Source organism: Saimiri boliviensis, chromosome 12, assembly GCF_048565385.1.
Source record: "Saimiri boliviensis isolate mSaiBol1 chromosome 12, mSaiBol1.pri, whole genome shotgun sequence".
NCBI lineage: Eukaryota > Metazoa > Chordata > Mammalia > Primates > Cebidae > Saimiri > Saimiri boliviensis.
In genome coordinates, this window is record NC_133460.1 from 48787018 (window position 1) to 48802333 (window position 15316).

The following is a 15316-nucleotide window of genomic DNA, read 5'->3' on the forward strand; positions in this document are numbered from 1 at the left end:
AGACTCCAGTTTCCTGGGGGCCTATTGGCCCCACCCTGGTCTGCCACACCTTCCAAGATGCCGTACTCCGCCTCCCTTAGGCCGAGCAACTCCACTTCCTTATTCCATTCACATTTTGCACACTCATTTGCACTTTCAACACCTTGGCGGTTAATTCCTCCCCCTTTCCCATAGTTTTCCCTCTTGGCAACAGTGGAAAGCTTCCATTTCTTTGTACCCCGATTAGGCACGCTCGCTCTTTCCCTAGGGCACCTCTGGTTCACACTCTCCCACGCACCCCAGCATTAGCACAGGCGTTTCCAGAGTTGCACGCGAGTTCATTTGCAAGACCGTCACCCCCTCCCCTCTCCTCTCCTCCTCTTCCCTCCCTCCTGGGTCCCCTCTCGGGCCCAGGGCAGCAGCCCCGCCCCTGGCCCGCCCCTGGCCCGCCCCCGGCCCGCCCCCTGCTTGAGGCTGGGCCGCCGTGGCATCCCATTGGCCACCGGTGCTGGCAGGCTCCCCGGCTGGGGCCGTGATTGCCGCGCGCCAGTGTCAGTCCCGAAGAGAACGGCGGTGGCGGGGCTGGTAGCTCGGCAGCCGCAGGTGGGGCCTCGGGCGCTGGCGGACGAACCGAGCCGCAGAGCCCCGGAGCCCCCGTAACCCGTGCGGGGAGCGCCCAGGATGCCGCGCGGGGACTCGGAACAGGTGCGCTACTGTGCGCACTTCTCTTACCTTTGGCTCAAGTTCTCACTTATCATTTACTCCACCGTGTTCTGGGTGAGTGACCCCAGTAGGGCCGGGGGATGGGGGATGAGGGTGGGGTCTCACATTCGGACCGCCCCTTCACTGGCTGGGGGTTGGGTCCAGAGTTGCCGCTCCAGGGAGGGTGCGGGGGAGCGCGCGGGGGCTCCTCGTCTTTCTGCTCGGGAACTGGAAGATTCTCGAGGCAGGCTCGAGCTCAGCCTGAATTTTCAGCCGCCCTGTCGGCAGCGTTAGAGCCGGTTGCCGACCGACCGAGTGCCACCTGGCTTACTTGTGTGCACCTGGTGGGCTGTTTGCCCGCTGTGCGTCCGCTGGCTGGCTGGCTGGCTAGGCCCTGGTGACCGCCCTGGGCGCACCCACCACGCCTACCCCGCAGGACTGACTTTGCCTCTGCATCTACCTGTGAAACTTAAGTAGTCAGGCTTTGCAGTCGGGGTTCGGAGACCTGGATTCCGGGTCTGGTCCCTGCCAGTTATTTGCTTACGCCGCTGAGCGTCTTAGTTTCCTCTTTGGTGGAAGGAGGATGCGCGTGCCTCCTGCATGGCCTGGAGGATTCCACCGGACGACGTCTCCTGCACTCCTGGGTGCTCAGTTACTGTTGCCGCTGCCGCTGGGGCTTCACCTCCTCCTCTGCCTTGTTAGGGGGCAGGATGGTAGTGGTTAGACATGAACCAAGCTTTGAATTCCGTCGCTCTGTGTGATCTTTTATTTTCTATTTTAATTTCTATTTAAAACATTGCTAATCTCTGGATCGTTCCAATTTTAGTTTGTGTGCTTCTGAAGTGAGCACTAGCTGAGTGATCTTGGGGAAGTTACTTCATCCCTCTCGGCCATGGTTTCTTCGTCTGTAAATGGACACTGTAATTATTTTCAACTTGTAGGATGCTTGCGGAGAGTCAATGAAATAGGCCGGGTACAGTGCCTAGCGAAGAGCTCAAGAAGTGTGAGACATTATTACTATCGTGGGCAGGGAATCTGGACACCAGCGGTATAAGCAGCCCCAAGAGATTGGGTGTCTGTAAGGGCATTTCAATTAGGCTGGGCCCTAGTCTAGAGATGAGGATATCTTCCTTTGGGCCGGCTCCACCCCTGCCACTCTAGATTAGCTCTGTGCCTCCAGTATGCTACAAGAGCAGACTTGCCCAGGGACCCCAGGTGTTCACTGACACCCCACTCCCACCAAACACACACACTCTCCCCTGGTGTCCTCCTTAGCTCCGTTGCTGGGTCTATTCTGCTAGCAGGAGCTGCTGGATTTTCCATCAGGAGTGGCTTCCTCTGTGACCCCTTTGTGAGTGGGGGCCTTGCCAGTAACAGAGATTCTGCTCTGTTACTGACTTATGGATATCTTAGGCAAGTCACTTCCCTGTTGTGGGCCTCAGAATTGTTCATTGACTTTTCCACCTAGAAAACTAGCTTGAGGCCAGTTTCCAGTTCAATTCTCTCACTCTAGGTAATGTGGAAGAGAGATGAGCAGCATGTTTAGGGACCGGAGGATGGAGCAAGGACCTGATGGTGTGAGCTCCAGGGAGACAGAAGGTCATATGTGGGATGGGAGTGGGGGTGATTTGAGCTATAATTCAGCAGTTGCATCAAAATCTACAGATTCTTGTGCCCTGGCATAGGTATTTATTTGAATTTACTTGAGCTTAATTCTAGTAAATTACCTACTAGAATGAAGGTAATTCTAGTGTGCAGTCAGTATTGAAAACGGATGCCCTAGATAGTCTTATAGATCCCTTAAGTCCCCAGGCATTCTGTGCCTGAATTATCTGGGTTTGTGAGCTCTTCTCTCTAGATCAGAGTTGAAAGAGGAGAGCCTAAGATTGTTGGGTGGGGAGGTGGGAAGGTGGGAGTTAGATTTCTGGCTTCACCCCTTCCCTGATGTATAATCACTAACTAGTCGGCCGGGCGCGGTGGCTCAAGCCTGTAATCCCAGCACTTTGGGAGGCCGAGGCGGGTGGATCACGAGGTCGAGAGATCGAGACCAACCTGGTCAACATGGTGAAACCCCGTCTCTACTAAAAATACAAAAAATTAGCTGGGCATGGTGGTGTGTGCCTATAATCCCAGCTACTCAGGAGGCTGAGGCAGGAGAATTGCCTGAACCCAGGAGGCGGAGGTTGCGGTGAGCCGGGATCGCGCCATTGCACTCCAGCCTGGGTAACGAGAGCGAAACTCCTTCTCAAAAAAAAAAAAAAAAAAAAAAATCACTAACTAGTCTCCCAACTTCCTCACACTTCCATTTTCTCATCTGTAAAACGAATAAGTGAATCTCTGCCCTGCACCTCACTGAATTGTTTTAGGATTAGTGATATGGGGAAAGAGTGACATATGAGGAAAAAAAGTACAGTGTAAACATGTATCATGCAGTTAAATAAAACTGAACTCTTATTTTTTTTTTTTAAATTTGAGATGGAGTCTCACTGCGTCACCAGGCTGGAGTGCAGTGGCTTGATCTTGGCTCCCTGCAACCTCCGCCTTCCAGATTCAAGTGATTCTCCTGCCTCAGCCTCCCGAGTAGCTGGGACTACAGCGTAAACCCCCATGCCCGGCTAATTTTTGTAGTTTTAGTAGAGACAGGGTTTCACCGCGTTGGCCAGGCTGGTCTCGATCTCTTGACCTTGTGACCCACCACCTCAGCCTCCCAAAGTACTGGGATTACAGGTGTGAGCCATTGCTCCTGGCCAAAACTGAACTCTAATTTTTAAGGCTTTGCTCTGTTGCTGTCCTTTGCAGCCCCAGAGCAGCCCACCCAATGGCCCTCGACTTGCTTCTCTTGGGCAGGCAGGGTGGTTCTCAGAAGTTGGAGTCCCTCCTCTGCCAACTGAGCTTGCCTTACCAAATAGCTCTCATCCCTGGAAGTATTTCTGCTTAAAGTCTCCACATCCAGGCCAAGAAAGCCACCTGCCAACTCTGCCAGGGCAGCTCTAGGTGCCAGAGTTTGACTGCAGGGCAGGGCCCAGTTGTGAGTAAGTAATTTGTCCTGGACCAGGTTTACTGTTATTTGGAAACCATTTACAGGAAAGCCCATTGCATCTGGTGCCATCTCCGGGGTTGAGGGAAGAGTTACTTGCTTTATAAGTCCAAAGTGCTAACAATTTACCTGTCAGTTTTTAGGTCTGGAGGAGATGTAAGTTTTATGGCAGGCTTGTACTTTCTGTAAGACTTTTTGCTTACTTTAAAAATTACTATTGAGGCTGGGTGCGGTGACTTAGGCCTGTAATCCAGGCCCTTTGGGAGGCTGAAGCAGGCAGATTGCCTGAGGTGAGGAGTTTGAGACCAGGCTGGCCAACACGGTGAAACCCCGTCTCTACTAAAACTTCAAAAATTAGCTGGTCATGGTGATGCAGTGCTTGGGAGACTGAGGCATGAGAATTGCTTGAACCCAGAGGCAGAAGTTGCAGTGAACTGAGATCATTGCCACTGCAAGACTCAGCCTCAAAAAAAAAAAAAAAAAAAAAAAAAATTACTATTGATGGAGATGCATGCCTGGGCTTGGTACAGAATTTAGAAGTAGAAAAGGGTAACCCCTCTCTTCTGGCCTGCCCAGTCCAGAGGGACCCTTTGTTATCAATTTTCTGTCACTCTTTTCTGATGTATCCTAGGCAAAGGATGTCCTAGGCACAAACCTATGTATATGTAAAATAAGGTGGCACACTATACACAGAACTATGTACATAGCCCTTCTTTCACTAAATTTAAATCCACATAAATTATGGAGATCTGCCAGGAGCTCATTCTGTTTGATGGCAGCATAGATTCCGCTCTAGGCTATGCCAAATTTATTTAATTAGTCCCCAGCTGGGGAACTCTTAGGTTGTTTCCAATCTTTTTCTTTCTTTCTTTTTTTTTTTTCCTGAGAACTGTGACATAGTGAGTATCTCTGAATGTGTCATTTTGCATGGGTGTATATGTCTGCGGAGTAATTTCTAAAAGCGGGATTGTGGAGTTAAGGGGTATGTGAATATATGCTGTACATACAGATACATGCCTGTCATGAGCATATACAGCTTGATGAGTTTTCACAGAGTGAACACACCTGTACACTGAGCCCCCAGGTTAACCAAAAGAATGGAGGGTGGAAGCCAGATACCCCCTCAAGCCCTCTTCTAGGCAGTGTCTCTTACCTTTGGGGATGATCACCATTAGATTATCTAGCAGTATAGAATAGCTTTGCCTGTTTTTGTATGTGCATTTAACATTTTGATGCTATTAAATTGTCCTATATAGAGGTGATACCAATTGTAATATTATTTACTTAATATGTTTGTTTAAACTTACTTTTTAATTTATTGTTTTTTTTGAGACAGAGCCTTGCTCTTTCACCCAGGCTAGAGTAGAGTCGTGTGATCTTGGCTCACTGTAACCTCTGCCTTCTGGGTTCAAGTGATTCTCCTCCTACCTCAGTCTCCCGAGTAGCTGGGACTATAGGCACCTACTACCATCCTGGGCTAATTTTTTTTTTTTTTTTGAGACAGAGTCTTGCTCCGTCACCAGGTGCCAGGATGGAGTGCAGTGGCGCGATCTTGGCTCACTGCAACCTCCGCCTCCTGGGTTCAAGCAATTCTCCTGCCTCAGCCTCCCGAGTAGCTGGGACTACAGGTGTGCACCACCATGCCCAGCTGATTTTTGTATTTTTAGTGGAGACGGGGTTTCACCATGTTGGCCAGGATGGTCTCGATTTCTTGACCTTGTGATCCGCCCGCCTCGGTCTCCCAAAGTGCTGGGATTGCAGGCTTGAGCCACCGTGCCTGGCCTAATTTTTTAATTTTAGTAGAGACCCGGTTTCACCATGTTGACCAGACTGTCTCGAACTCCTGACATCAAATGATCCACCCTCCTGGGCCTCCCAAAGTGCTGGGATTACAGGTATGAGCCATGGAGCCCGGCCTAATCTTACTTTTTAAACTATTTATGTTTCTTTTTTTCCCTTTTTTTTTGAGACGGAGTTTCGCTCTTGTTGCCCAGGCTGGAGTGCAATGGCGCGATCTCGGCTCACCGCAACCTCTGCCTCCTGGGTTCAGGCAATTCTCTTGCCTCAGCCTCCTGAGTAGCTGGGATTACAGGCACGCGCCACCATGCCCAGCTAATTTTTTGTATTTTTAGTAGAGATGGAGTTTCACCATGTTGACCAGGATGGTCTCGATCTCTTGACCTCGTGATCCACCCACCTCGGCCTCCCAAAGTGCTGGGATTACAGGCTTGAGCCACTGCGCCCGGCTCTTTTTTTTCCCCTTTTTTTATTTGTATGTATTTTTTATTTCCCAGGCACATAGATTCCAGTTGCCCTGAATATACACACCTTTAGGTTTATTTTTCAAAGGGGGCTTTATATCACTATTACGAATGAGAAACCAAGACCCCTCATCATAAATAAATAGCAGGTAAAGGTTTAAAGTAAATATAGTACAGGGAAAACAAAACATGGTACTAAATCCTAGTTAGATATCATGGATGCTGAAGGCTGTGACCCTGACGCCCACCCTCTCTGTTCAAAAGGTAGGTGGGTGAGTGCTTGAGGGGCTTAAAAACAAACTAGCACCCAAACTGAGACCCGCTGGGTTGAAAGGATGCGAGCAAGGAAAGCTCCTCAGTCTGCAGGTCCCTCTGAATATGCCCCTAAACCACTTATGGTTATCTGTTCCACATTCAGGTCCCTCTTGTTTTCAAAAGGGAGCTTTGGGGCTGCAAGAGGGTGTGTTTGACGGTCACTCAGCAGAGCTGGCATGCACCCCAGGTCTCCTCATCCTCAGTCCAGCGCTCCTTGCCCCTTCCAGTAAGTCATGGAGATGTCTGCGGGAGAAATGAGCTCACATAGAGCCACTTAGAACCTCCTCTTCCCTCCACACAGGGTGAATCATTCTGACACAGGCGCCCTCAGCCCGTGGGGGACACACCTCTAATTTTAGCATTGTCCATGGGGTGTCCTGGAGATCCGCTTACAGGACTGCTTTTCCTTGCTGGACTGTGGGCTCCCAGAGGTCAGGATTGTAGCTCATCCATATTTTCCTTTGAATGCTGGCCCTGGGGCCTGCGCACACAGTAGGTGCTCAGGGGAGGCTTGTTGCACGATGGTGATTGAGTCCCACCTGCATGTATAAGACAAGGATCCAACTTGGGGCAGAGGTCTGGTTGGGGGTGTAACCCGTAGTGGTCAGGTCTGCTGAGCCTTGACTTTGCAAAGTGGGCAGAGCTGATCATGGCTCTATGGGCTCTCCACAGAGCACCAAGCCTGTTTTCTTGACAACAGGGTAGGATTTTCAAATGGGTAAAGGTGTCAGGTCTGGGGAGCGTTGGCTAATCAGGAAGAAAAGCACTTGGTGGGGCTGGGTGCCATGGCTCATGCCTGTAATCCCAGCACTTTGGGAGGCCGAGGCAGGTGGATCATGAGGTCAGGAGTTCAAAACCAGCCTAGCTAACATGGCGAAACCCTGTCTCTACTAAAAATACAAAAAATTAGCCGGGCATGGTGGCATGCACCTGTAATCCTGGCTACTTGGGAGGCTGAGGCAGGAGAATCACTTGAACCTGGGAGTTAGAGGTTGCAGCCAGCTGAAAATGCACCATTGCACTCCAGCCCGGGCGACGGTGTTAGACTCTGTCACAAATTAAAAAAAAAAAATGAAAGAAAGAAAAAAAAGAGAAAAAGAAAAGGACTTGGTGGATGTTGGGGGCAGGTAGGGAGGAGCTGAGGGTGGGTAGGTGGTAAGGGCAGGGAATGCCAGAGACAGTAGGAACTCTTTCTGGGCCTTCTTCAAGGATGAACCTGCTTATCAGAGCTTGACCTGTGATTTCTTACATTTCTTATAGTTTAATGATTAAGAGTGTGGGCTCTATACCAGGTTTCCTGGGTTCAAATCCCAGCTCTGACACTAAAGGTTAAGTGGCCTAGGCACTCACTTCCATGCCCCTGTCTAAGATGTGTATTATGGCCCTACCTGAGAGTTGCTGAGAAGATTAAATGGATTAGTACATCTGAAGCGCTTAGAGCGGTGCCTGTCACCTGACGAACACTCCATCAGCTACTCATGGATTAGCCGTTCTTTACCTGCCTCCTCTCTAGCCCTGGTACTCAAGAGCCATAGACTGAAATGAGAAGGGCCGTTAAAGACATCTCTAGTACAGCCTTTTAAATTTACCCAGGAGAAATCAGAGGCCTGAAGAGAAGTGAGTTGCCTGAAAGCCCGCAGCAAGTTAGTGACAGGTCAACACCAGACCCAGGTTGCCTGACTCCAGTTTCTTCCTTGGGCCCCCATGGCCTTTCCATGTGCATGTATGTTCTGCCCTGGTGTCGGGGTGAGGGTGGAAGATGACCTTTCTGAAAGAAGCCAGGTATCTGGCCTTCCAGTGAAGCACTAGATGAAGCCAGGCAAAAAAGAATTTACTCTTCTGGAGACAGTTTCCAGGAGGAGACTTTTACTTTGATTGATTGATTGATTGAGACGGAGTTTCGCTCTTGTCTCCCAGGCTGGAGTGCAGTGGTGCGATCTCAGCGCACCACAACCTCTACCTGGTAGCTGGTATTACAGGCACCTGCCACCACGCCTGGCTAACCTTTGTATTTTTAGTAGAGACGGGGGTTTCTCCATGTTGGTCAGGCTGGTCTCGAACTCCCCACCTCAGGTGATCCACCAACCTTGGCCTCCCAAAGTGCTGGGATTACAGGCATGGGCCACTGCACTCGGCCTGACTTTTACTTTTGAGAAGAGTTTTATTATTTTTGTGAAAATAATACATGCACATAGCTTTAAAAATTCAAGCAATTCAGGAAAGTACAGTGAAAACAATAAAGGCCACTGGGATTCAACCACTGTTATGTTTTATTAAACATCCATCCAGACTTCTTGTACATATATGTAGACATTTTAGTTCTTGGATTCTTTTTTCTTACTGTGTTTGATTCATCAAGGGAAGTTCATTTTCTGGTTCTAGGTAAGCATTTCAAATAGTGAAACTCAAGCTGAAAGTGGGGCAGCCTTCATATTTGCGAAGTGGTCAGCTGTGCCTAATGGGCTGTCAGAGATGATCTCACAGCATCAAACTGGGCTCAGGCCTCGGGCACAGAGAGGTCCTCCCCTCCCACAGTCTGGCCACAGAGCCTTTAATATCCAGAGAATCAAGCTGGCGGCCCTGCTGGGGTTTGGAGAGCCTTCCAACACCTTCCTTTTTTTTTTTTTTTGAGACCGGAGTTTCGCTCTTGTTACCCAGGCTGGAGTGCAATGGCACGATCTCGGCTCACCGCAACCTCCGCCTCCTGGGCTCAGGCAATTCTCCTGCCTCAGCCTCCTGAGTAGCTGGGATTACAGGCACGTGCCACCATGCCCAGCTAATTTTTTGCACTTTTAGTAGAGACGGGGTTTCACCATGTTGACCAGGATGGTCTCGATCTCTCGACCTCGTGATCCACCCGCCTTGGCCTCCCAAAGTGCTGGGATTACAGGCTTGAGCCACCGCGCCCGGCTTTTTTTTTTTTTTTTTTTTTTGAGACAGAGTCTGGCTCAATCGCCCAGGCCAGAGTGCAGTGGCTCGATCTCGGCTCAGTGCAAACTCCACCTCCCGGGTTCAAGCGGTTCTCCTGCCTCAGCCTCCCGAGCAGCTGGGACTATAGGTGCCTGCCACCACACACGGCTAATTTTTGTATTTTTAGTAGAGACGAGGTTTCATCATATTGGCCAGGCTGGTCTCAAACTCCTGACCTTGTGATCCACCTGCCTTGGCCTCCCAAAGTGCTGGGATTACAGGCATGAGCCACTATGCCCGGCCCCAACACCTTCATTTTATAGATGAGCAAACTAAGGCCCTGAGAAATGTCCTTCGCTCTTAGTCTAGACGTTTGTGCATGGTCTCGTTCCCCCTGTAACAGAGGGATTGGCTTATGTCATAGGACTGGACCTGGCTGCCTTTGGGTTCGTTCCTGGAGAAGCAGGAATAACCACCTGCCCTCATGCCCGGAGCCCTTTCTCCCCAGATGACTCACACTGCCACCCTGGGGTGGGGCTCACAGTAAACATGATAAGGGACTGATAATAAAATTTCTGTACCAACTGGCTCCACCCAGGGGAAAGATGTGTTCAAGTAAGTCTGGTCACAAGAGGTTGGGGTGGGGTGGGGCAAACAAACAAATAAAAAACCCCAGCCTTTCCCGGAGAGAACTTGGAGATGTGAATGGGTTTGAATCAACTTCTTGTTGGAAGGCAGGAGCGTTCAGTCTTAACCAGCCATGCTCTCTGGTTGGTTGGTTTGTTCATTAAGTGAACAAATAGTTACTTGATCGCTAGTGAATGCCAGGCGCGGTGATACTGTGATAGGTGTGGGAAAGAACTATGAACAACACAGGCTTAGTCCAGGCCTTGGTGGACAGACAGAGTAATAAATAAATATCACTTTTGATAGGTGGGAAGGAGAAAATTAGGGAGCAAGTCGGGAGGGATGGGTGTTTCTACGTTCGATGCTATAGTCAGGGAAGGCCTTTGTGAGGAGCTGATATTTCGGCTGAAGCTCAAATAGAGAAGGAGCCAGCCATAAAGACTTGTCTGGACCATCCCAGGCAGAGAGAGCAGTGAGTGCAAAGACCCTGAGGCAGGTCGCCAGCATGGCTGCAGCAGATGAGGAAGCCTGGGAAGGGACGTGCTGTGGGTGGAGACGGTGGCAGGGCCTGGTTATGCGAGGAGTTTGGGGTCTGAGTGATTGAGAAGCGGGGTCTCATCGTCAGGCCCTGTGGTGTTGCCATCTGGATACCTAGATCAGGCGCTGGCTCTTCTGTGTGACACTGGGCATAGGACCAGCTCTCTGAGCCTCTGAGATGCCCCCTCTGTGGGTACCCCAGAGGGCGGTGGGGAGGCTCCTGTGAGATGAGAGGTGTAAAAGCATGGGGTCTCCTCTAGGGCCCCTGGCCACGGAGGGAGGGAGACTTATCTGGGAGCCTTGCATTGCTCAGGGGTAGCTGGGGAGATGAGATGAGAACGTCTTGTCAGGGGAGGCTCCTTTCCCCCTGGGGGTGCTCATCCTGCCTAGAACAGATGGCTATGGAACCAGTTCCTCCAGCCAGCTGGTCTGATCCCTTGGGCATGCATGTGGTCTTTTCCAGGGGCTGGGCCCTTCCCACCCCTTAGTTTCTGGGCTGCCGTGGCATATCGCCAGAGGCACTGGGCCACAGCGGGCATGTGGGGCCAGGCAGGCCATCTGAGAAGTGTCCTGCCAGGCTCTGAGAGGTCCCAGCACTTGGCCAGCACGAGTTGTTCAGTGCCAAGCTAAGCCCCTGGGCCAGGGGGAGGCGAGGAAGAGAAGTCTACGGTGGTGTCACGTTCCCTGCCTAGAGGGTCAGCCTGTGAAGGAGATGGCAGCTGAAATCAGGCAGCGGGGGCCGGTCTGAGCTGGGCTGCCTGATGGTGGTGGCCCGACTGCCACATTTTGTTTCATCTCTCTGGATTCTCAGAGTGACTGTTGAGCCGGGCAGGACAGGGACTCTTGTCTTGTTTTAGAGGAGCCCTTGGGAGGACTTTGAGGGCTTCACTGGACAGGGAGGCCTGGCAGAAAGGAGAGGAGATGAGTGTTAGGAGAGGGAGGGCAGGTCCCCGAGGAACAGAATGCTTCTTGGGTCTGCGTGTTGAGGTCAGAAACGCCCTCCTGGAAGAGCGGGTCTGGAGCCAAGCAGAGGTGAGGGGCCGAGCACTTCTTGGCTGGTGGGTGAGGAGCAGGTCCTGTTAGCTATGTGACAAGCCATGGACAACTCTCTGTGCCTTGGTTTTCTTGTCTGCTGGGAGGGGATAACTGTTGTGCTGCCCACAGGGGGGAGGCTTGGATGGGGCAGTGCCCACAGAGCCCTTAGTGGGTGTCTGGCTGGGTAGACCTCCATGCAGGTGCTGGGCGGAGACGCTGTCTGCTGTGAGTCTCGCCACACTTTGCTTCATCTCTTTGCAGTCTCAGGATGACCTGAGTGCTGGGATGGACAGGGGCTCTTGTCCCATTTTACAGAGGAGGAGACTGAGGCCCTGAGTGGGGGAGTAACTTCTTTGAGAACCATTACCGGCGTCTGTTCCAGAGACAAGAACTGTTTTGCTGTGGGAAAGGTGCCTGCTGGGTTTTAATTTTTTCCAAAAGGGACTTTCTCACCAAGGAAGACATTTACATCTGGACCTGCGGGGAAGCACATGTTTTCCTGGAGGGTGGAAGGGAGACAGCCTTGGCCCAGACTGGCTTGTTTTTCCCTCCGAAGAGCCCTCCTGCTTCCTGCCTGGGACAACGAACCCCCAACTCCTGGGGCCACTGGAAGTCCCTCCCAGGATGTTGCCTGTGACCTTGTATGAGTGACACAGCCTCCCCAGGCTGTTGCCCATCTCCTGTCAGAGGGTTGGCTGTGCCTGCCTCTCGGACTTTGCTGGGTGCGGTGTGGGGAGACCGCAGGGGTGCTTGGGGTCAGGGTGTTCATTTCTGGGCACTCATGGTGTGCCAGGTGCTGGGTGCAGGCATGGGCATACTGTGGCTGGTAGTGGGCTGGCTGAGGCCAGCCTCTGGTCACTCTGTGGCAGATTAGGACCATCACCTGGGTGCATAAGGGTAGGATGTCGGCTGCTAAGGCTGCACAGGACTCTGAGACTGAGTCACTTCCCAGAGTCAAAAGACAGGACCTTCTAGGCCAGTGGACGTCAACTTCATGGCTCAAGGCTTCCTACCCTGGGAGGATTTCACAAGGACACATGTTCACCCCCTGCTCCCCATCACCAGAGCTTCTGATTCAGTGGGTCTGGGGTAGGCCCAGGCACCTGTAATTTTTATTTTTATTTTTTATTTTTTTAATAGAGACGGGGTTTCTCCATGTTAGTCAGGCTCGTCTTGAACTCCCGACCTCAGATGATCTGCCCACCTCGGCCTCCCAAGGTGCTGGGATTATAGGTGTGAGCCGCTGCGCCTGGCCTGTAATTTTTATTTAAAAGATTTTTAATGACAGGGTCTTGCTGTGTCACTCAGGCTGGCGTGCAGTGGTGTAATTATGGCTCACTGCAGCCTTGGCCTTCTGGGCTCAAATGATCCTCCCACTTCAGCCTCCCGTGTAGCTGGAACCACAGGCATGTGGTTCCAGGCTAATTTTTAAGTACTTTTTTTTGTTGTTGAAACAGGGTCTTGCCATGTTGCCCAGGCTGGGCTTGACCTCCTGGGCTCAAGTGATCCACCTGCCTCTACCTCCCAAAGTGCTGGGATTATGGACTTGAGCTACTGTGCCCAGCATTACCTGTCATTTTTCAACTCTCCTAGGTGATTCTAAGGTAGAGCTTGAGTGGAAACCGCAGCTCAGGGTGGTATCTGTAAGAGAATTCTGATGGTACTGGCAGGTTCCAGGACACCTTTCTCTGCAGCTGAATCCTGAGTGACGTGAAACTTTCTTCTGACCTCTCTTACGATCTGGACAGGTTCTCTGAGCTGGGGAAAGTTAGCAAACACAGTTGGGAGAGGCCCAGAATGAAAGAGAGCACTTTAGCCAGGGCTTTGGGAGAAGTGCAGAGGGAGTTGGTGGGACTCCATATGGGTGAGGAAGGGTTGGTGGAGATGTGTGGAGACCACCGGCCTGTGGATGTGGGAGACTCTGGGAGCTGGATTCTCCTGCAGGGAACCAGATGTATCTTGTGGGAGAGAGGGGAGTCTGTGAGTTCTAGAATTTTGCTTTCCTTTTGGTTATCTTCAAAACATTCTTTAATGTGGTCTAAAGGCAAGGTTTCTGTGCAGTTAACTTTGTAACTAGAAGTTTCTATAGAATCAGGCTTGAGTTTTATGAGTCAGGGATTCAGAAACTGGCGGGGTGGCCTGTGATAATTTTTCATCCTTAAATGATATTCAAGTTTGAGAACTCTCGATGCAGGATTATTGTGTTGGAAAGCTGGCTGTGATCTCCAGAGGAGTCACGTGTGGTTCTGGCCCCCAGTAGGAGAGGTGAGGCAGGTGGTGGTCCATCCCCTCTTCACAGATGGTGAAAGAGAGCCAGAGAGGGGAGAAGACCTTGCTTGGGGTCATGGTGATAAGCTAGGGGCCAGTTAGCAGAAGGATGAGGCCTTGATTTCCCACTGTGACTGGTGAGCTCTGTTGTGGGTTGAGTCGGTGCCTCATTAAAAAGGTATGTTCTTGACTGGGTTCAGTGGCTCCTGCCTATAATCCCAGCAGTTTGGGAGGCTGAGATGGGCAGATCACTTGAGGTCAGGAGTTCGAGACCAGCTTGGCCAACATGCTGAAACCCTGTCTCTACTGAAAATACAAAAATTAGCCAGGAGAAGTGGCGCATGCCTGTAATCCTAGCTAGTTGGGAGGCTGAGGCAGGAGAATCGCTTGAACCTGGGAGGCGAAGGTTGTAGTGAGCCAAGATAGCACTACTGCATTCTAGTCTTGGCGACAGAGCATCTTTGGGGGAAAAAAAAAAAAAAAAAAAGGGCCGGGCGCGGTGGCTCAGCCTGTAATCCCAGCACTTTGGGAGGCCGAGGCGGGTGGATCACGAGGTCGAGAGATCGAGACCATCCTGGTCAACATAGTGAAACCCCGTCTCTACTAAAAATACAAAAAACTAGCTGGGCGTGGTGGCACGTGCCTGTAATTCCAGCTACTTAGGAGGCTGAGGCAGGAGAATTGCCTGAGCCCAGGAGGCAGAGGTTGCGGTGAGCCAGGATCGCGCCATTGCACTCCAGCCTGGGTAACGAGAGCGAAACTCCGTCTCAAAAAAAAAAAAAAAAAAAAAAGGTATGAAGGTATGTCCAGGTCCTAGAACCTGTGGATGTAACCTTATTTGGAAAAAGGGTTTTTGCAGATAGCATTCCATTCAAAATCTTGAAATGAAATCATCTTAGATGACTTGAGTGTGCCCTAAATCCAGTGTCAAGTATATCTTATAAGAGAAAGGTAGAGGGAGATTTGAGACGGGCAGACGAGGAGGCCACAGGCACACAGAGGGAACTGAGTACACGGCCTCTGTGTGCAGATGGAGGAAGCTGAGCAACTCTGGCGGAGGCCAGAGGGCTTCTCCCCTGGAGCCTCTGGAGGAAGTGTGGCTCAGCAGACACGTTGGCCTCTGGCCTCTAGAACCGTGAGAGAATAAACTTCAGTTTTAAGCCACCCCATCTGTGGTGGTTTGTTCGGGCAGCGTTAGGAAAATGCAAGCCCTTCTGCCTCCCCAGATGGCCTCATTAGGGAGAGGCCCAATTGAGCAGGGCCTTGAGAACTGCCTTCCTTATGTGGGTTGTGCTGAAAACAGAGGGGGAAGGAGGGGGTCGAGAACAGAGGGGCTGAGGGATGAGTGAGACGTGGGGAGTGAGGCTTCTGGTAGCCCCTCAGGCCAGGGGGCCATGCCCTGCAGCTGGCTTCTTGGGGCTTCCTCTCTGCAAGGAAAACCTGTTGGAAAAAGGTTAAAACCGAGGAAGGTGGATACAGTCTAGCTCTCAGGAAGGACTTACCGGCTGTGAAAATAGTTAAAACTGCTTGCCAAGCTGAGCTATAAAATGTAGGATTGCCTTACGGCCCTCAGAACAGGAGGGTCACCCATTGTGTGGGGCAGCTAGCATGTGGCCTGGACTTCCAGTGGGTTGAACTTTGAGAG

The 15316-nt window shown here is 51.2% G+C and overlaps 1 protein-coding gene across 1 annotated transcript in view; it reads left to right on the top strand.

Annotated features, from left to right (window-relative positions):
- The first annotated feature begins 512 nt into the window (after positions 1 to 512).
- TSPAN15 (tetraspanin 15) overlaps positions 513 to 15316 on the top strand; it is a 61504-nt gene continuing 46700 nt past the window's right edge. The window contains exon 1 of the mRNA XM_003928649.4: positions 513 to 756. Within this exon, the coding sequence (XP_003928698.1) occupies positions 661 to 756 (96 nt within the window). The 5' untranslated portion in view covers positions 513 to 660. The remainder of the gene's footprint in view (positions 757 to 15316) is intronic.